The sequence below is a fragment of the Condylura cristata genome, unplaced genomic scaffold (assembly GCF_000260355.1).
Source record: "Condylura cristata isolate star-nosed mole 26May11 unplaced genomic scaffold, ConCri1.0 scaffold00017, whole genome shotgun sequence".
Taxonomy (NCBI): domain Eukaryota; kingdom Metazoa; phylum Chordata; class Mammalia; order Eulipotyphla; family Talpidae; genus Condylura; species Condylura cristata.
The window spans coordinates 28,865,523-28,884,291 of NW_004567118.1; the positions used below are offsets into that span (position 1 = coordinate 28,865,523).

Consider the following 18,769-nt stretch of genomic DNA (forward strand, 5'->3'; position numbering starts at 1 on the left):
CCTCCACTCTGTTGATAGGGAGGTCACTTTGGGGTCAGGGACAGAACTCTGGGGTCTAGTCAGGAAGAACACACAAATGCGATAAGGGAAGACAAGGAAGTTGAAAGATGCTCGTTTCTGCACAATTCAGCACCGTGTCCCAGTGCCCCCCCCCCACTTCTACTTCTGGCCATGGGGCAGGGCCCCTTTCACAGGATCCCAGGAGCGCAGTTCAGTTCATTAGTTCTTTATTGATATGTGCAGATCACTCCTTCCCCTTCACTTCTCGCCCCTCTGCCTGTAAATACTAGCTGCACTGGAAAAGGACACGAGGTTCAGTTGTCCTATTCACAAGGTGGGGGTGGGGGGTGTATGTGCAGGCAGGGTCCAGCCCAGATGTTCAGGATTCAGATACCGGTGGTAAGCAAAGTGGGTTTTCTGGGGTGTGGCAAATTTTCACCAGCTTTGGGTCCACAGATGCTCCTGCTTCCCAAGGCGATGGAAGGACCCAGCTTAGGCTGGGGTAGGAGCAGGAAAGGTCGGGAGACTCCAGGGTTTCAAGTTCTTGGGCGGCTGGGAGGGAGGGCAATCGTCAGTACTGTTCTTGACGCGAGGGTCCTCAGACCCAGACCTTTCCTGATGTGGGAACGGCCTGGGATGCTGGTGAGGCCCGGTTTTGCCGCTGCTGCGGGGCGCGCCGGCGCCGATAGAGGGCCCGGCTGTAGGGCACGAGGCAGTCGGCCAGGCGAAGGCGCAGGCAGAGGCGGCGATAGCTGGCCAGGGCAAGCACGAGCAGCGGCACGAGGAGTAGGAATCCGGTGACCAGCAGGGCTGTGAAGCCCGGGTCCCGTAGGTGCGCGGTGCAAGGGGGTGCCTGGGAGCGCAGGAACTGTGGGAGGAGAAGAGGCTTCAAGCCCGGGTCGAAGAGCCCAGGAGGGGAGATGCTGGGCCCGTGGACCCCACCGCAACCGTCACCCACATACACTCATACACCGGGGCGCACGCTCACCTGGGAGTGGCAGAGGAAGCCGAAGCCTAGCATGGTGACAGCGGGTAGCAGGATGGTCCCCAGCACCAGCGCCAGCAAGAGAAGGTTGAAAGCAGCCACCAGCAGATTCTGGGCTGTGACTAGAACAGCGCAGGCCCAGCAGTCCAGGGGGTCCCGGGGCTCCGGGCCGGAGCCGGGAACCGGTCGCTGCACCACGGGGACATCCGCCATATCCCGCCAGGCTCCCGCCCGCTCGGGCCTCAGCCCTTATAGCACTCTTTCCTGCCCCTCCCCCGGCCCGGCCTCTCCCCACCCCCCTTATCCTGGAATGCAGCTCCAGGATTAGGCACCCCCTACACCGAGTGGACCAGAGCTCTGGACATTCCACAGGCGCCTCAGGGGAGGGGCTCACCCTCGCCAGGGTCGGCGCAGTCCCTCCCCATCAATCTTGGGGCCCTCCTCCCAGAACTCTCCATGCTATCACCAGCACGTTATCAAAACATGGTTGTGTTTTTTTTTTCTGATTTTATTTTTAATATTAATATTCTCACACAAAAATCACCGAAAATAGGGGTAGGATTGGGAAGACCCCTCTGCCCCTGGGGCAGAGAGACAGTGCAGTGCGAGGGGGCGGGACTGTAAACCCCCCCACCCTTCCGCAGCCCCAGCATGGAGAAAAAACCGACAAAACCAAAATAAAGCCCCAGAGAAACTCATCCCGGGGTGTCCCTGCCCCAGTGAAGCCTGGCCCTGGACTGTTTCACGCTTAAAAAGAAAAGAGGGACGAGGGGAAGGTCCGTGTTTTTTAAATTGGCCGGGACTGGGAAGGACGGGGTTCTTTTTTTCCTCATAGTTCTTTCTTTAAAACTTTTAAATTTTTAAAATTTTATTTATTTATTTTTTTACAAAATACCATTTCAGTTCCCACTTCTTCCCCTACAGTACAGGAGTCGCTCACCCTCAGGTGGGGTTGGGGTCGGGTCGGGAGTGGGGGACTGGTCCGAGAAAGTGCAGGACGTCGGGGAGGGGAGCGGGTTTGAGCACCATGAGAACCCGGCTGTAGCCGCAGGCGGGCTGACGGGCTGAGACGGACGGGCCGGGCCGTACACACTGGGGCGCAGGGAGAGCCCTGGGGTGGGCAGTCCCTGGAGGGGGCGGGCAGAATGACTTGGGGGTGCGGGAGGTCGGGTTTTCCCAAAAATGAATAAATAGAGGTGAGTGGGACTGTTATAAATTAAAAACCAAAAAAAAAAAAAAAAAACAAAAAACCCAGAAAATACAAATCATAACCAAGTGGATAACAGAGACATGTACAGGGGTCACAGCTAGCATCTGGAAGTAAAAAAAGGAGGTTCTGGGGGAGGGGTAAAGCCCATAGAAAGAATCTCATTAAAAACCTCGGCTGCCGTAACGTCTATGTACAACACGAGCCGCCTGCGTCTGCGCCGGGCGGCCTGGCGGCTGGCAGGCGTGAGGGAACCCGTATGTGACCCCCGCCGCCGCCGGAGCCTGGTCCTTGTGTCTGTTGCTAGAAAGGCCAAAGTCGGTGAGGGGAGGCGCTGGTGGGCGAGGGGCTGCCAGCCCCCTCCCCCGTCTCCCATTTTTTTTCCTTTTTTCCTCGTATTTGTTTAAAAAAAAATTTTTTTTTCTTAATAAATTAAGTGAGGGGAGCTGCCAATGGGGTGGTAGGGCTGGGCCCGAACCCCTTCCCGGCCAAAGGCGGGACCTAGGTCCAGCCCAGGCTGTGTGCTGGTGGCCCCGCGGCGCCCTGCAGGCGGGCAGGCGGGCGGGGCATCCGGCCTCATCGAGACGCGCTGGCGGGGGCCTGAAGGAGAGAAAATAAAATGGGCAGAGCGGACTCCGAGGCAGGCACCGGTGGAACCGCCCCACAGCTTGGCTCTCGGGCTCCTGCCCCACCCCCACCCCGGTCCGGGGGTGCCCTTATCCTCCCAACAGCTCTCACCAGCGTGAAGGCGTCATAGGCCTGCGCCAGCTCCTCGGTGCGGTACTGCTCCAGCACCACCACGCCCTGGAGGCCCGCGCTTCGGCGCCGGGCGCAGGCCTCGCAGTGCACCAGGTAAGTGTTGCGACTGCCATTCTCACTCGTCACGAACAAGATGTTGAACACTTCCACCTGAGACAGCAAGAAGGGCACAGTCATGGAGCTTGGGAGGGCCACCGTGGTCCTCCCTTCAGGAAGGGAAGAGCAAGAGTGGGTCCACTCACGTCGCACTCATTGCAGTAGTAGGCAGGCTCATCTTTGACCCGACCCTGGTAGGCAATTTTCTTCCCAGCACGAACCAGGCTCTCCCGCTGTACCTGGCAATGCTTCATGGATTGTAAGAGGCAGAACCTGAGTGCAGGGTGAGGTGTTGGTAAGACAGGGCTGCCAGCAAGAGGGGGAGGGGAGGGTAGAGCACAGCCCTTACTTAACTGAGACTCCCCCTTCAGGCCCAGGTCACATCCCCTGATAAGCATCTGTCACAGTTGAAATCTCACCAAAAAATAAAGCTTCCCAAAGCAGGGTCCTTGTAAGTCACCCATCACACCACCTCAGGGAACATGGTAAAAGGGTGAAGAGATAGGTGGAGAATGGAGCAGCATCAGACAGGAAGAAAAAGAACCAGGAAGACCTAGGTCTGGTGGAACTGGGCTCCCTCCCAAAAAGGGTCCTCACTTGATCATCTTGAACAAATCTGGGTCGCTGATCTTCACGGTTCGAGCCACATTCCAGGACACATGAATCATGGGCACAATGGATTTGACGTTTTTCACCTCGTTCCACTCATATCGTTCCAGGGCCAGCTGGTACTGATAGGCTGCAGGCCAGAAGGATCATCATTTCTTAAGTAGCCCCAAGCTATTTGTGCACCACCCTTTCTCTCACAGCTGGCTGCCCCCCACAAGTTCACCTCCCCAATGGACTGATTTCCCAGAAGCCCTACCCCCTCACTGTTGAGTGGCTATGCAGGGCCTACTACCTAGTCCCACCCTCTCACCGGTGAGGGGCCCCACGTTCCAGGCAATGTTGTTGCACCAGCCCGTGGCCTGCACCCAGTGCACAGTCCCGGCGTTAATCCACACAAGGTCTCCAGGGCGCTGCACGAAGCGATACACAGGGATATTGGAAGCATAGAGGTCATCCAGTATTGGCCACCAGGAACCTGTCAGGTAGTCCACGCCGTGCCTGTGGGGTGGCCACAGGGTCAAATGGAAACGTGGGGACCCAAAACCTGATGTGGGGAATATATAGAAGGTGAGGGGAGGGTGGTGCACACCTGTCACAGAAGGCGCTGATGGTCTCCCAGTAGTGTTCATGAACTGCAAACCACTCACAGTCACCTGGGCCAATGTTGATGTTCACAGAGCAGAAATTGTTGTTCTCTTGATGGCCTGAAGGGGGAGACAGAGAGGCATGACAAGCCAGACCTGAGCCTGTGCTCAGGGACAAGCCCCCTCTTGTCCTCATTGGCTAAGGGAAGAATACCACAGCAGCCCAGCCACCAGCCCATGAACGCACCTGGTGTTCGGCTGCCAGGGACCTTCATATACAGCTGCACTGTGTTCATGCCCAGGATGGTGTGGCCTACATGGCTCAGCATGTTGCCTGTGGATGTTACCCGCATGAAGGCAGGGAGCTTCAGCAGCTCCTGCAGCTGGGGCTTCCACCTGTGATTATAGGGTGCACCAAAAGTGAGAAGCTATCCCCCACTCCGCCCACCTCTTAGCACTCCCACCCCAGCTCTGCTGGCCTCAGCTCCACTGACCGCTTCGCATCAGACAGATCGATGTTAGTGCCAAATTTAATGATGTGATGGTTCTTCGGGTCTGGTGCACTGCTGCTAGGGTTAAGAACACAGGTTGGTAGAGGAACACCAGGAAGGAAAGATGAAGCAGGGAAAGGAAAAAACTGTAGCATACCTAGGAGGGGTTCCTGTGGTGCTGTCAGGCTCCTCCAACTCCTCATCCTCACTCTCTTTCTCCTCCTGCTTGGCCACAGGGGTAGGCAGACCTGGGTCAGTGATGTTCCTGGAACCCTCCTATCCGCCACCTCCCTGCCTCTGCCCATGCTTGCCTCTCACCTGCAGGGACTCCTGGAAGGATGAAGCCTGGTACTGTGCATACTTGGCGATGGTGGTATGGGAACGGGAGCTTTCACAGGGCCAGATCTGTCGGGTGCCAGTGAGATCCCAGTTCTCATCTGAGGGCTGTTGCACCTGGGTGCGTACCTCCACAGTGTGTTCGCCACTTGCCTCCACCAGTGTCTTGGTGGAGAAGAGGCCCAAGTCTGCAACGGAGAGCCAGCAAGATGTTGGGCAGAGGCAGACAGCAGGGATTGAGGACCCAACTCATCCTGTCCCTTCTTACTCCCCAAGCCTCTGACAGGGAGGATACAGGCAAAGCAGAGCTCAGTCCAGAAGTACAGGCTGTGAGCACTGACAGTCCCTATCTACACCATCACCAACTTGCCTTCTCCCACTGCTGCTCAGAGCCTTGACCCTTCCGCCAGGGTCCGCAGGTGTGCATGTGCCCACATGTGCCCACATGTGCTAGCACTGTCACCTGCTGTTCAATGAACAGCAATTTCTTTAGAATTATCGCTGGACCCAATGATAGTTACTTAAGTGAAAGCCTAGAATGTGCATCAAATAACCCAGAAGGGGGAAAGGATGGTAGATGGATACAATTCTGCTTCTTAACATTTCTGTATGGTTTCCTCTCTCTGAAATTTAGCACAATAAAGGTTTGAAAAGCAAAGTGCCCCAAACTTTATGTGGGGGCTATCTATGGTCAGTATCCCTCTCATGTTTAATCACCAAGAACACCAAAAGCAATTCTAACTAAGTCACGACATATACCCCCTCCCACTCATCCACTGCTGGGGACAGACTGATGTTCATGCCCAGGATGAAGAGGCCTGAGGCCAGCTGACCCATCAGTCGAGTACTCTTCAAATATGTGTGTGGGTGACTGAGGAGAGCTCTCTACAATCACTGTCCTGGGTCTTCAAGAGTGGGGGCTCTCAGAGGGCCCCAAAGTCTCAGATACTTATAGCCCTCCCCACACCTTTCTGGCCCCCAAACTCACTAAGCCGCAGGGAGCCTGCCAGGCCCCGGATCACGGTGATTGGATTTCGAGGGTCTGTACAGAACTGCAGCAGCACCGGCGAGAAAGCATCCCGTTTACTTTCCAGCTGAGGGACAACCAGGAGACAGGGGTGATGGTCAGACCCCTGTCCCATGTCCAGAGCACTCCAAAGCCCCCCACACCGCCTGAAAACCCTTCCACAAATGCAGTTCTGAGCACAGACGGCACACATACATAGATGCTAGGTGTGGGTGGGTTGAGCTTTTCTCGGGGCAGCTTCTCCTCAGTATTGATCTTCGGTTTCACAGACTGAGCAGGGGAAAGGTATGACTCTCGAAACTTCCCTTTCACCTTGGCGTTCCTGTGGGAGGAAAATGCAATGAGAAGAGACACCACCAGGGTGATAGGGAAAGGGAGCCTCCCCTGGGGCCAGGCTGGAGCCTCATGGGTGACAGCCCCACTCACTTGCTGGCACGGACAACGTCAGCAGCACAGTGGCTGATGGTGAGGTCGGCCATTCGCAGTCTTCGCTCTTCCACCTCAGAGGCGATAAAGGTCTCCTTGTCACCACTCTCTACCTTGATGAGCCTTATCTTTAGCTCCTTGGGGGGCCCTTCACTAAGTGAGCGAAGCTTCAGCATATCAGCCCGACTGACTCCCGGTGGCCCTGGAGCTTCTTCCCGAGCCTTCTTCCCAGGGACAGGGGCTAATGGGGGTGTGGGTTGGGCAGAAGGTGCAGGAGTGGGTGGAGGGGCTGGAGCTGTTGGTGGCTTTGCCTTGGAGGCCCCTCCAAGATCAGGACGGGCCTTCTCACGACCCTGGATTTCCTCGCTCTGCAAGTCCAGGTTTCCCAGCACCCGGCGGCTTTTTTCTTTGGGGGCCTTGGCCTTAGCCTTGGCCCTGCCCTCACGAGGCCTACGACCAACACTGTCTTTACAGGTCCGCCTGTGCCGCCGGTGCTCCTTCTGATGCTCCTTCTGGTGCTCCTTCTGTCGCCGCTTACTGCTGCCTGGTCCTGCCGCTGCCACTACCCCACCAGTTTCCTCCTTAACCTGGGCAGGAGGCAGCAATCGTTCCGTCCCACTGTCCACCGAGTCTGCAGTGTCCACTGTGTCTACAGTGTCCACCGTGTCTGTGGCACTCCGGCCCACCCGCTCTACAAGGGTCTCACAAGCCCGACTGATCTCTTCTAGCACCTCAGACTCAGATCGAGCAGGGGGCAGAGGCAGGGGTGGGGGCGGCGGGGTGGGGGGCATAGGATCGGGGGCTGGTTCTTCGCCTGCCCTGCGTTCCCGGGCCCAGGGCCCGCCTGAGGTAGAGAACTGAGATGAAGAGGAAGCGGAGGGCTGTGGGGAGCCCTGGGCGCTAGGAGCCGCTGAGGTGGGCGGCAGGACGGTAGCACCTGATGGGGGACCAGGGGAATACTGAGTGGTGGGCAAGGGCCCAGGCCGGGTGGAAGCAGCTGCTCCAGTCCCCCGGTAACAGTACTTTTGTCCCTCCAGCACAGATGCCAACGACTTGAGCAGGCTGGTGGGGTTGGCTGGTGGGGGTAACGGGGGAGGTGGTGGCTGTGGCTGGAGAGGTGGAGGGAACTTGGCTAGAGGCGGTGGTGGCGGCAGGGCTGGTGGTGGCTTCTTCTCCTCTTCCTGGGTGGTGGTGGTGGTGGTGGTGGTGGTGGTGGTAGAGGTGGTGGTGGCAGCAGTGGTGCTGGGAGCGGTGTCAGTGGGGAATGGAGGCTGCAGAGACGTAAAGGGCTCCTTGAGGGGGGGTGGGGGTACCACGCCTGCCTCCTGTTGTTGCTGTTCCTCCTCCTTACGAATGGATTCATCCAGCATCTTCATGATGTTGGCCAGCCCATCAGGTAAGATCTTGAATTCAGCTGGCTCCTCAAACTGGTCCTCCAGCGGGGTAGGGGGGAAATCAAAGAGTCGTGGGCCTCGGGCAGGCAGCTCCCCACCCCTGGGCGGCACAGGCTGGGGGGCTTTATTCAGGGGGCCTGGGGATGGCCCTGGCCCCACCTCGGGGGTCTTTGGGAAGGAGACCCTAGGCCGAGGGCTCTCCGGGCGCCTGAAGCTTCCTGAGGTATTTTGGTGACAGGAGGAAGGAGGGGCTGGAGGCAGGGCAAGAGTCAGGGGTGCAAGAGGTGGGTCCTGGGGGCTCAGTGTTGGGCTGGAGGGCCGGGGAAGGGGGTCTATACTTCTGGCCAGATAGGGAGGTGCGGGGAAGGACACAGCCCCAGTCGGGCTACTGCTGTGGCTGCCATTGTTGCTGCTGCTGCTGGTGGTTGGGGGAGTGGGAGCGGTGTGAGAATCCTGAGTGCCCACAGAAAAGCGGGGGGCCGAAGGCCCCAAGAAGCCCTCACGGTGGGGAAGGTGTGGTGGGGGAGGGCGGGGGCGTCCCTCAGCCCCATAGAAGAGCTCCTCTAAGATCTCTCCATCCTCTCGTGTTGCCCGGCAGACCGGGCCCTTCAGCCAGGCAGGGGGGTGTGGGGGGCGTAAGAGGCGGGGACAAGGGGGTGGAGGAGGTGAGGGGGGGCCAGGTGGCAGGGACAGGTGGGAAGTGGCAGCAGGAGCTGCCAGGAACGGTTTCCGACTGCTGTGTGCCGAGGGCCCCAGGCGGCCTTGATGAGAGGAGACCTCCAGCATGGGAGTTTGGTAATGGTCAGCGCCGGGCTGCAATTGTAGGATGGGGGTGGTCAGAGGGTCGACCAGATTGGCTGCTCACTGATTCCCCCATTCCACCCCGGATCATCACTCACAATGCCTGGGTTTGGCTCCATGCCCCGGAGACCAGTGTTGCTGCTGCTGCTACTGCTGCTGGTGGTGGTGCCGGGGAGGCCAGGGGGCCGGGAAGGGGCGTAAGGCACGCAGGCGGTGGTTGCTGCTGGTGAAACGCTGGAGTCCATCCGCGACCTCTGAACTCTGCTCTCTCTAAGGTCACTTCCGGGGGGACGGGTGGCAGGCGGGCAGCCATGGCTCTCTGCTCCTGGGGGGCGGGGGCCTGGGCCTAGGGGTGCAGCTGGGACCAGCCGGTGGCCAGGTGGGTGCGCGGTGTAGGCCGGAGCTGGGTATGGATACGGGTGAGGAGGAAGCGAGTGCCGTTGATCCTGTGAAATATTAATGAGGACTGGGTGAGAAATTGGGGGCACATGGACTTGCAGGTAACAAATGAAGGAAAACAGAGAGCCACTCACCTGGCGCTCTGGGGGCACTGAACCCTTGCGCTCAGGGCCCCAGGCATCTCCATGCAGGGTATTCCACAGCCCTGGCTTGGTCAGCTGAAATGGAGGACTTGTGGCTAGCCCAGGAAGGGGTGGTGGCGGTGGTGGCGGTGGCGGCGGCGGCGGCGGCGGCAATGGTGGTGGAGGCAGTGGCAGCACTGGGGGAAGTCCAGTCTAGAAGAAAAAGGGGTGTTGAGAATCCCACTCCGTATCCCAGATCTGCCCACTCACTGTCTGCCCACACAACCATACCTGCTCAGAGCTGCAGCCTCTTCTGCGCTTGCCTCCAGGACTGAGGCCCTCCTCCCCTGAGGGACCTGAGAGTGCTGCAGGAGGTACAGGCTGTACCACTGGGGGTTCGGCAGCTCGCTTCACTGGGGGACCACCCCGTTTGGCCCCATAATTCCGCTTGTGCTGAGACGAAAAGAGAAGAATGGCACAGGTGCAAATCTGGCCAGGCCCTCTTCCATGGCCTACCCAAGTCCATCCTCACCTCAAGGTGCAGCAGGTTCCATACTTGTTCCAGAGGGGGCAAGACCTTGGCTCGGTGCTGGCAAGAGCCGGCATGAAAGTTCCAGAGCTGGGTCTAGGGAGGTGGGGTAAATACACATGGGACAAAGCAGAAACAGACATGAGAGGAGGCTACAAAGCCAGGAAGCCCAATCCTAGCCCATAGCCTGCCTCGCCTACCTGCTGTAGTCGGCCAATGCGGGGCCCTAGTTCAGCCAAGCCTCCTCCATATCGAAGGGCACTGTGGTAGCAACGAATGGCCTCCTCACTGTCATGCTCTGACTCATACAGCTGCCCAAGTTGCTCCCACAGCCCTGGCTGGGCCGGCTCCCGGAGCAATGCCTGCACACAGCCATGCAGGGATTCCAGCTTCCCATGGAGAGGTCTTGGGTTGGGTGTCCTACAGAGTAGAAGGGGTTGAGGATGGTCAGGCTTGGGGAAATTCTCTTAAGTGCCCAGCACCCTAGCACCTTTGAATACTCACTCACCCTGGAGCATAATATGGTTTGTTGGGGTGTCCAGAGCTACTGCCATGTGAAGGGGGTAGGGGGGCAGAGAGCGGGGGCTGCCCAATGCTGGCAGAGCACCTGCAGAAAGAAAGGGTATGTTAATATACAGCAAGATAAAGCAGTCCTGTCCCTACCTACAAGGAGGAGAAAAAGAGAGTAAGAGAAAAAAGCAGCTGAAGACTATACCAACAGAAAGTCCACAAAACGGGAAAAATTCATGGAGAATGACACCGAAATTGAGAGGTCAAACAGTTGGAACAGCAGTGCCTGGAAACAAAGAAAATAGAGAGGAAAGAGCACGTTCTCACCTGCCTCCAGGCAGCCATGCGCTACGAGGAGGGGGATGGGGTGGGCAGGAGCTCCAGGCCCCAGCACAGCTCAAGCCCCCAAGGGCAAAGGCTTCCCGTGCAGCGCGGGCCCCTGGAGGGTCCACTGCCCGATGCATCCAGCCTGAATCAAGAAAAGATTACCATCTTACTGGGGGAATAGCCTGAGCTACTAGTATGCCTACAGCCCACCAGTCCATCTTTCCCTTACCAGGTCAGCAGTGGCCCCAGGAGCCCTGGAGATCGGGCAAGGCCCCCTGCCCCAGTTCTCTGGGACGATGGTCCTGCTCCAATTGTTCTGATAGGAGTGCCCACTGCCCCCAGATGGCCAGCCAGGGCCTTTCACGGCCAATTCTAGAGAGAAGAGGAGGAAAAGCAGCGAGGTTAGTTGATTAGCACACTGTCAGGCCCTGGGGCTGGAAAGGCACGACAGTGGCACCCACAGGTCTATCTGCACAAGGAGGCCTGAGGGCCTAAGAAGCCCCTTGATACTAGTAGTGTGGTTAGAAGCCGGAGGAGTGACTGGGGGCGGGGAAGCTAATCGTTTCAAACGGGGTGGCTGCGCTGCCAGGCTTCCAGTCCGGAGCCCAGGGGCCCGAGAGTCAACGCCACCGCCGCTCACCCGGCCTCCGTGGGAGCGTCTTCTCACAGCGTCAGCGAACTCCAGAGACCCGGCCAATCACAGGACGTCCTCTCTCCCCAGAAAGCCAATCATCACCCCTGTCTCCGCCTCAGTAACAGCCTGGCGGGGACCAATAGGAGAGAGGTTAAAGCTGCCGCTGCGGGTCGGGGGAGGAGGGGCGGCGGAGCCGGTCAGACGGGCTCGGCCCCGGATGACCCCAATGTGACCCCCGCGACTCCCACCTAGGGTCCCCAACTCCGATCTGGCACTTAGGCCCGTGACCCGTGCTGGTGGGGGCGACGACTCGCACGCTGGGGATGGCGCTTCCCGCAAGTCCCACGAATCCATAGAACCGCCCGCGGTCCCGGGCTAGAAAGCCCCAGACGCCCACCTACCCGCCGTGGCCCCTGCCCCCTCTAAGAACCACGGTCGCTAGACGGACGCACGACCCACACAAAGCCCTCCCTTCCCTTTCTCGCGTACTACCTCCCAGTGCCCGACCTCCGCGCTCCTACTATCCCTTGGAACTGCTTGGGACTGACAAGCTACCGCGACTACTACAACACCCAAAACCGCCTGCGCCGCTCCATCCCCCGGCCTGACTCCAGCTCAAACTTTGGCCAAGCCCCCAGCCTCCTACCAGTTCCTTCAGGTCCTCCACCAGGTTCTCAAGGTCTTCAATATCAACAGACCCTCCCCCAACTCAAACCCCCCGCTTAATCCCCAAAACTTCTGAGGAGTCGCGCACCGTGGTCCCGAGTGGCCCCTCTCGCGTGGCTCCCTTATCCTCTATGCCCTTCTCTTCTGGGGCCACGCGGTTCCCCACGGCCCACGTGGCCCCCGCCCCCCAAGGGAGGGGGGATTTCGGGGGTTGCCCGTGACGTGGCTACTTGCGCAGCGGAAGCAGCGTGTGTAAGTGTACTGGGGGGGGTCCTACGGCGGGAGGAGGGCGGGGCCCGACTGGCGGTGACATCACCCTTGTCCCACTCTCACCGCCTACTCCCTTAAAGAACCCAGAACCCGTTTCACTTCCTCCTTCGCGCCTCCCCCCCCCCACTTCGGTTCTGGCTCGACCCACGACTGGTGCAGCGCTCCCCTCCCTAGGCACCTTCCCTCTAGCCGCGACTATTCCCTCTCGCCTTCCTGAGCCCAGGACCTCGGTCCCCGCGCCGCCTCCTTGCCTACCCGGCGTCCCCGCAGGTAGGGAGCCGGCTCCGCTCCCAGGATCGGTCCATTGAGAGTGTAGAGTACAAAGAGCTGAGAGAGGCGAGTGTCGAGTACAAAGCGGCGGGGCGGGGCCTGCGCTCCAGCTGGAGCTAGCGCCGGGCAGGAAGCCGGGGGAGAGCACGCGACGCGGGGCTGGGGGCGGCTGGAAAGTTTGCCTTCGTTAAGTCTGCGCGGTGGGGAAATTTCCACCCAGCCCACAAGGGCTGGCGGGTTTCAGGTGAAAACGGTCCTCGCTCAGCAGGGCAAGGTCGTCCGTGTGTAAGGAAGCGCTTGAACACAGGTCCTGGCGTGCCACTCCCAGCAGAGCCCCTGTGGATGCTTGGGCTCTGCGGACCCTCTATGAGGTTCACGCGGTGTTTCTGTCAGAACTCTCTCCTCATCTGACAGCCTTTCTGTAGTTACCAAGTCCTGGGACAAGTACAGCGCTTAACGCGATCAAATGTAGTCTGCCTGTCCCCACCCCTCAAGCCCCGGGCCCGTGGACCAGACGTGGGTAAACGGGAACCGAGGGGCCCGACTTTAGGAGCAGATCCCGCTTGGGAAGTAGTGCCGAGGGCGCTGCCAGTTACCAGGAAATGCAGCTTCCCCTCCGGCGATGATGACACTTCCCCTCTGCCACTTCCCCTTTCCCACGGGGAACTGACTCAGCTTTCCCTAAACCAGCGAGTCCCGTCTCTCCAGCCCCTTTCCACCTTTATCCACAACCCCCCGCGCTGGTACTCGGAATACAGCAGCCTTCACTCGAGGACAAAAACTTCCTGTACACTAAACACACACTCACTCTCGCCAACCTCCTTGGATCCTTGTCCCCCTCACCCCCCCCCCCGGGGCCCAGACGCCTGACTCCCCATCCGCCTCCCGCACAATGCCCTCCCTCGGGGTCTGATTCAGTCTTGGGGTGGGGGAGCGTGAGTCACCCAGAAAACCTTCCCTTATTCCCACTGACTCAGCCCCCGCCTCCCCGAACACACACAGACAGTCTGAGGCAGACACAACTCAGCCCACACACCGCTCACCACCGGTCCCGCGGAATTTCCCCTCCCGTCTTCCCCCAAGACGGCCCCTCCCGCCCCCGGCAGCCCCGAAGCGGCGCTCACACCTGTTCCCCCAGGCGCCGGCAGCCGGGTCGCGATCCACTCTCACCTCCACTCTCGCTTTGGGGCAGGAATAGCCCTCCCCGACTCCCGGTGTCCGTACCAACCAAAGGGAGGGGACAACGGACAAGCACAAAGACAGACACCCACAGACTTCTCGAAGACAGACGGGAGGTAGATGCTACACGGCCGAAGCCAGGCTGGGAGAACAGTACACTTCTAAGGCGACATTCCAGCCTCTCCCGCCCGACCCACAATCCAAAGAGTCATCGGCTCATAAAGGGTTAATTCTTCTGCTGAGGCCACGCCCTCTCCATCCGGGCACTCCCGGCTAAGCCCAGCACCGCCCCCTCCATCCGGGCTCTGGACTCGGGGACTTTAACCGGCCCCCTCCCTCTAGATCCCCGAGAGAGACCCACTCCATCAATCACTACCACTTAACTCTCTCCGGGCCTGAGGCCCGAGATGCCCCTCCGTGCGCCGCTCCAGCCTCTGGGGACGCGGAGTAAGAGGCTAGGCGGGCGCACGCAGATTCACGTGACTGCCGAAGACGAGACCCCGCAGACGGGGTTTTACCGAGCAGTGAGCAAGCACGCCGCACGCACGCGGAGGTGGGGCGAGTCCCGGAACCCCACCGCATGCCGTAGCAGGCCTGGCCCCAATCTGCCAGGTGGAAGCGAGGGGTTACCGGCTCGCTTCTTACCTGGGGGAGGGGGAGGCGACGGGGAGGACCGCCGGCTGGGGCTTCGCTGTGACTCAGCCACCCGGGCAGGCCGCCCGCTCGGGATTCCCTTCCCCAGCCTTCCCCCGCTGCTGGTCCCTCCCCGCCCCCCACTGAGGAGTGACAGTGCCGGCCCTGGCCCGCTATGTGTCACTGTGAGCCTTGTATCGGCTTCTGACTGGACCGCTGTGTTCACCAGTCAGTCTGACAAGGTCAGCTGTGTGTGGGTCCTGGTGTCTGTCTCCGTGTGCACCTGCATATCTGCTCATCTTGTCTCCTCCAGTGCCTGTGTCTGACGCGTTCCTGTTATTATGCCTGTCTGCAGGACTCTGCGGGGCTGTCTCTGTCTGTGTGTCTGCCTGGCTCCTATCTCAGTCTTTTGTCTGGGTCTGCCTCTGCATCACTTGTGTGATCACGTGTGTCTCTGCACATGCCCTTCTGTGTTTGCCTTCATGTTTCTGAACAAAGTCAGGGAAATAATGCAGCAGGCTGACCCTACTTACTCCTTGTTTCGCTCCCCTGAATTCTAGCATCTTGCTGGATAAAGAAACCTTACGTTTGAGTCAAGTATTTGGGGTCTGCCTGCATTCAGATCAAGTTTTGTCCTATTCCTCAACATCCTTGCTTATCCTCACAACTCCCTGCAGCTACCACAAGGTAACTACTGGCATTTAGTGAAGACATGCAGGCACTGTGTTAGCACTTTATATACATTTTTAAACTCCTCCCCAAAACCTGAGAAAGGAGGTACTTTCATTTCCCCATTTTACAGATGTGGAAATCAAGGCTCAGGGAGGTTAGGTAACTTGCCCACGGTCATTCTGCAAGAGTGGTAAAGCTGGCCTCATTCTTACCAGTCTTCTGTAAAGCCTTTGTCCTGCTCCCCCTCAAATGATTTTATTCTCATAGGTATTCCCTAGGTCGGCCAGCATTCCCCTCAAGTCTACCCCAGTTTACCATCCCAAATGTCTTATATTCCCTAGAGAAAGTTTGGGTAGGCGGCTGTGCAACATATCGCAAAATCCATTGGTTTCTTGGCAATGAAGCCATTCAGTTAACACATTCACTCAACACAATTCCACTGAGGCACCCCAACGTGTAAACCAACTTGCCAACCAGTGACAGATTCATAGGGAAAAAAAAAACAGTCCCACGCAAGAAGACTCAGTGAGTAGTGGAGAAGAAGGCACAGTCAGAAAACTTAAGTCCCTGGCTTAGGTGTATCATCTCAACAGAGGAACTGGGGATGGAGCAAGGCTTTGGGCAGACAACTGGCACAAGGAGGGAGGAAAGCAGATGAGTTAGATGAGGGGGGGGCAATGTCTTAGTGTAGTGAGGAGAGACAGAGATCTGAAAAGAAAGATAAGGCAAGAATGCCATGGCAACAGCAGGTGAGTATGATCTCCAGTGTCTCCCTAAATCAATTTCCAATAACTTTGTTCAGCAACTCTTAGAGGGGCAAAATGCTCCCCCTCTCATGAAAAATCCCTGCCAGGGTATCTCACCTCTACAATCCAGCTTGCGAACCCTAGCTTCATCAACACACAACAAAGTTGCAGCACTAAGGGGTGAAGATTTTTTGATGGTAGTAGAGCCAACCAGAAGTAGTACAGGACTGAACCATTCACAGGTGACAGAGGGGAGCTCCATAAACTAGGAAGAAGGAACCATCCAAGCACCACATGGTGGGGGGATGCTCAGAGTTGGACTGGCCCATTCTGAGGAGTGGGCATGATCTAGATCATACCACTCTCCTTCAGGTATATATTGCAAAATCCACTAGGAGTAGAAGGGTTTGCTCAGAAGCAAGACTTACCAGATGGAATTTGGTGTGCCCTGTTTCATTGGAACCAGTGCCCCAGCAGTGGGGTGCAGCAGACCACGATGGGTGGGGTGGGTGGTACTATGGAACAGACATGGTGCCTGGGGGAACCTAAAAGAAAAAAGTAAGTCAGAGATGGGGTCTCCAGGCTAGACAATTTTCCCTAGCTCCCATCTCCCTTATTAAGAAACCTGGTTCTGGTGGTCAGAAGAGTTGGGAGAGTCTGTTTCCATGACAACCAGAAAAAGCCATCTCCAGAGCAGTCCCCAGCATTCCTCTTTAAGGAAGCAGCCTGGACCAGAGGGGTGAGAAGAGCTCCCTATGGCATTTGCATAAATCCACAGCGGACACCCAATCCAGGATCCCTCTTCTGACTGGACCCTCCTCTGAGAGTCCCTAGTCTCAGAATAGCTCCAGCTGCCCCATATATCTGTACCTAACTCAGCCTCAACCCTGACCCTAGGCAAATAGATCCTCTTCCTTTAGCTGTCTCCTCCCTAACCTTATCAAGACACCAGTTCAACCCCACCCTCTGGACTCTGCCCCCTCCCCTTCCCCCAGGCGGGTGCAGGCAGGTCTTCGCGAGTAGCACAGGTGGCCAGACTAGATGAACGGGCCCTGCTGGGAGGAGCCTCACTCTCCAGCAAGAAGTGTGACTCTGGGCCTGGGTCTAGAAGTGGCCTCTGCAGCAAGCCTCCTTTCCATCCCACCCCACAAGGCTATATCCTGTTTCCCCATCACCTCCTTCCTCAGTGTGGCTCAAGAAGGTGATAGAGGCCCACTCCCTCCCCTTCTAACTCTCAGAGACAAAAGCCAGGTCTTTTAACCTAAGTCCATGGCCAGTAATCAGATGTCCATCAAGGGGTCAGACCTAAGTGTACCCTCACCTCAAACTCACTCCTCTGAGACCTGTGTTTTCTGCTTCTTTAGCCAACAGTTCCCTGCCCTAAGGGTCTAGACATTTAGACTTCCAGTCTGGTCTCTCCATTCCCTAGCCTTCCAGCCTCCATCCTTCCCCCAGCCCCAGAGACTCAGGCCTCCAGCCCCCAGCCTCCATGATGCAATGTGCTGCAAGCTGTCTCTGCTGCTGATGACACTGCCCCCAGGGAGGTGCTATTTCTGACCCATACAAGGCCCCTCACTGAGCCAGAGCAGTGGTCAGCTTTGAGTTAGGCAGGCAAGCTTCTTTTGCTGGAGAAGGGAGCTTGAAGTTAGAATTCTCCACGACTGAAACACTAAGAAATGTGGGGGCAGGGAGGGTGAGTGTGTGTAGTCTGTAACATTTGTGTATGTGGTCTTGTTGCAGGTGGTAGGGTGGGGGTGGGGGGCCAAAAAGACACTGGGAAGCCTGGAGAGAGGGCAGTGGTAGGTCTTAGGACAGATAGAGAGAAGTGAGGGGCAGACAGTGTGTAGGGGTGTCTGGACACCAAAGTGGGGGAAGGGCCAACAAACATTTAAAGGACCAACCACCATTTAAAGGGCCAGTCCCAGAGCTTTAATCCCTCACAGCCCTGGCCCCAAGCCTGAGGCTGTAATTCATCTGTCCAACAGCTGGGGTGGGTGTGTGTATGTGTGTGTGTGTGTGGGGGGGGTGCATATGGATGGGAAGGGGGAGCTGGGGGAGGAGCTGGGGCTTTCTAGTGCATAGTCAAACAACAAAAGGGGAAGCTGAAAGGCCAGCTCCAATGTGTCCAGGTCAGACTGCTGACCTACAAAGGTGCTGGTGGACCCCACCTGGTAGCCAAAAGGTAGTTTGGGCTCAAGGATTCTTGGTGAAGGAGTCATGAACAGAGGTGGGGCCCTGGAGAAAGCCCAGGCTGAGTACCCCTTAGGCAAGCTGTCACCCCTCCTTGCACATTCCCAGCCACAACACCATCCAAGACCTGGCAGGCCCTGCAACAGACTCAGCCTCAAATGCCCTGCTCACCAGCCAAGCCTTCCCAGACATGGCTTGCCTACTCCTCCTCCCGCTGGGTTCAGGGTGGCAGCGGCCACACTGATGCTGTCCCTTTAAATCATTACCACCCCTGATTGTGTGGAGGAACTGAGGGCCCTGCCCCCCCAGGCAGGCAGTTTGCCACCTCCCCCCCATGAGTCCCCAGAAATGTGAGGGCCATTTAAAGGGACAACAGAGAGGGACCCAGGTCTCTAACCATCCCCACCCCCACCCAACACACAGCATACACACAGCCCCCTGCCCCTCCAGAGGGCCCCCCAAATTCCGGTTTTCTCCACCCCTAGAGACTGCTAAGAAGGAGAAAAGGGGCCAAAGTGGGGGGGGGGCAGGCGGAGAACAGGGGGAGGGAGAAAAGGACAGGGACTCCCTCCTTCCTTAGAGCCCCAGGGGACAAGGTCGGAAGGAAAGGAGAGCCCAGAGAAGCTGCGAGACAGAGCCCCGAAAGGTGCCGTGGGCAGACCTAGGGCGCATAGGCTGTCGGGCGAAGGGAAGGGAGTCAGGCTGCACGAGAAGGCGGCGCAGCCAGCGGGCGACAAGCCCAAGTGGGGGAGATGGAACAAGGAGAGCCAAAGAAAAGAGGCAAGGCCAGGGGAAAACGGGGAGACGGAACCGGGGAAAGGGGTCATCCCAGAGGGTGTGAAGGAAAATCCGAGAGGGGAGGGCGAGCCAGGCCGGGGTTACCTGCTGGGTGTCTGTCCCCCGGCGG

The 18,769-nt window shown here is 58.1% G+C and overlaps 2 protein-coding genes across 4 annotated transcripts in view; both read right to left on the reverse strand.

The window, feature by feature from the left end:
- Positions 1 to 188: 188 nt before the first annotated feature.
- TMEM88 (transmembrane protein 88) lies at positions 189 to 1,212 on the reverse strand. Its single transcript, XM_004684637.2, has 2 exons — positions 989 to 1,212; positions 189 to 868 (listed from the first exon to the last, which is right to left on the reverse strand). Exons 1-2 carry the CDS (start codon positions 1,196 to 1,198, stop codon positions 599 to 601), a joined length of 480 nt encoding a protein of 159 aa, XP_004684694.1. The 5' UTR covers positions 1,199 to 1,212; the 3' UTR covers positions 189 to 598.
- Positions 1,213 to 1,479: 267 nt separating this feature from the next.
- The window catches only part of KDM6B (lysine (K)-specific demethylase 6B), a 21,573-nt gene continuing 4,283 nt past the window's right edge, over positions 1,480 to 18,769 (reverse strand). The window contains exons 2-24 of one of the 3 annotated variants that reach the window (XM_012726494.1): positions 16,101 to 16,217; positions 11,243 to 11,362; positions 10,832 to 10,974; positions 10,603 to 10,744; positions 10,274 to 10,372; positions 9,966 to 10,185; positions 9,769 to 9,861; positions 9,528 to 9,689; positions 9,249 to 9,449; positions 8,814 to 9,161; positions 6,521 to 8,727; positions 6,290 to 6,416; positions 6,056 to 6,161; positions 5,050 to 5,255; positions 4,889 to 4,953; positions 4,735 to 4,806; positions 4,488 to 4,636; positions 4,246 to 4,360; positions 3,967 to 4,154; positions 3,645 to 3,786; positions 3,194 to 3,320; positions 2,931 to 3,101; positions 1,517 to 2,792 (exon numbers count right to left, since the gene is read on the reverse strand). In XM_012726494.1, the coding sequence (XP_012581948.1) occupies positions 2,769 to 2,792; positions 2,931 to 3,101; positions 3,194 to 3,320; positions 3,645 to 3,786; positions 3,967 to 4,154; positions 4,246 to 4,360; positions 4,488 to 4,636; positions 4,735 to 4,806; positions 4,889 to 4,953; positions 5,050 to 5,255; positions 6,056 to 6,161; positions 6,290 to 6,416; positions 6,521 to 8,727; positions 8,814 to 9,161; positions 9,249 to 9,449; positions 9,528 to 9,689; positions 9,769 to 9,861; positions 9,966 to 10,185; positions 10,274 to 10,372; positions 10,603 to 10,739 (4,959 nt within the window). In that variant the 5' untranslated portion in view covers positions 10,740 to 10,744; positions 10,832 to 10,974; positions 11,243 to 11,362; positions 16,101 to 16,217 and the 3' untranslated portion in view covers positions 1,517 to 2,768. Of the gene's footprint in view, positions 3,102 to 3,193; positions 3,321 to 3,644; positions 3,787 to 3,966; positions 4,155 to 4,245; positions 4,361 to 4,487; positions 4,637 to 4,734; positions 4,807 to 4,888; positions 4,954 to 5,049; positions 5,256 to 6,055; positions 6,162 to 6,289; positions 6,417 to 6,520; positions 8,728 to 8,813; positions 9,162 to 9,248; positions 9,450 to 9,527; positions 9,690 to 9,768; positions 9,862 to 9,965; positions 10,186 to 10,273; positions 10,373 to 10,602; positions 10,745 to 10,831; positions 10,975 to 11,242; positions 11,363 to 13,568; positions 13,631 to 16,100; positions 16,218 to 18,769 lie in introns of those variants that run through there. The other 2 variants (XM_004684636.2, XM_012726493.1) reach the window with 2 other exon arrangements.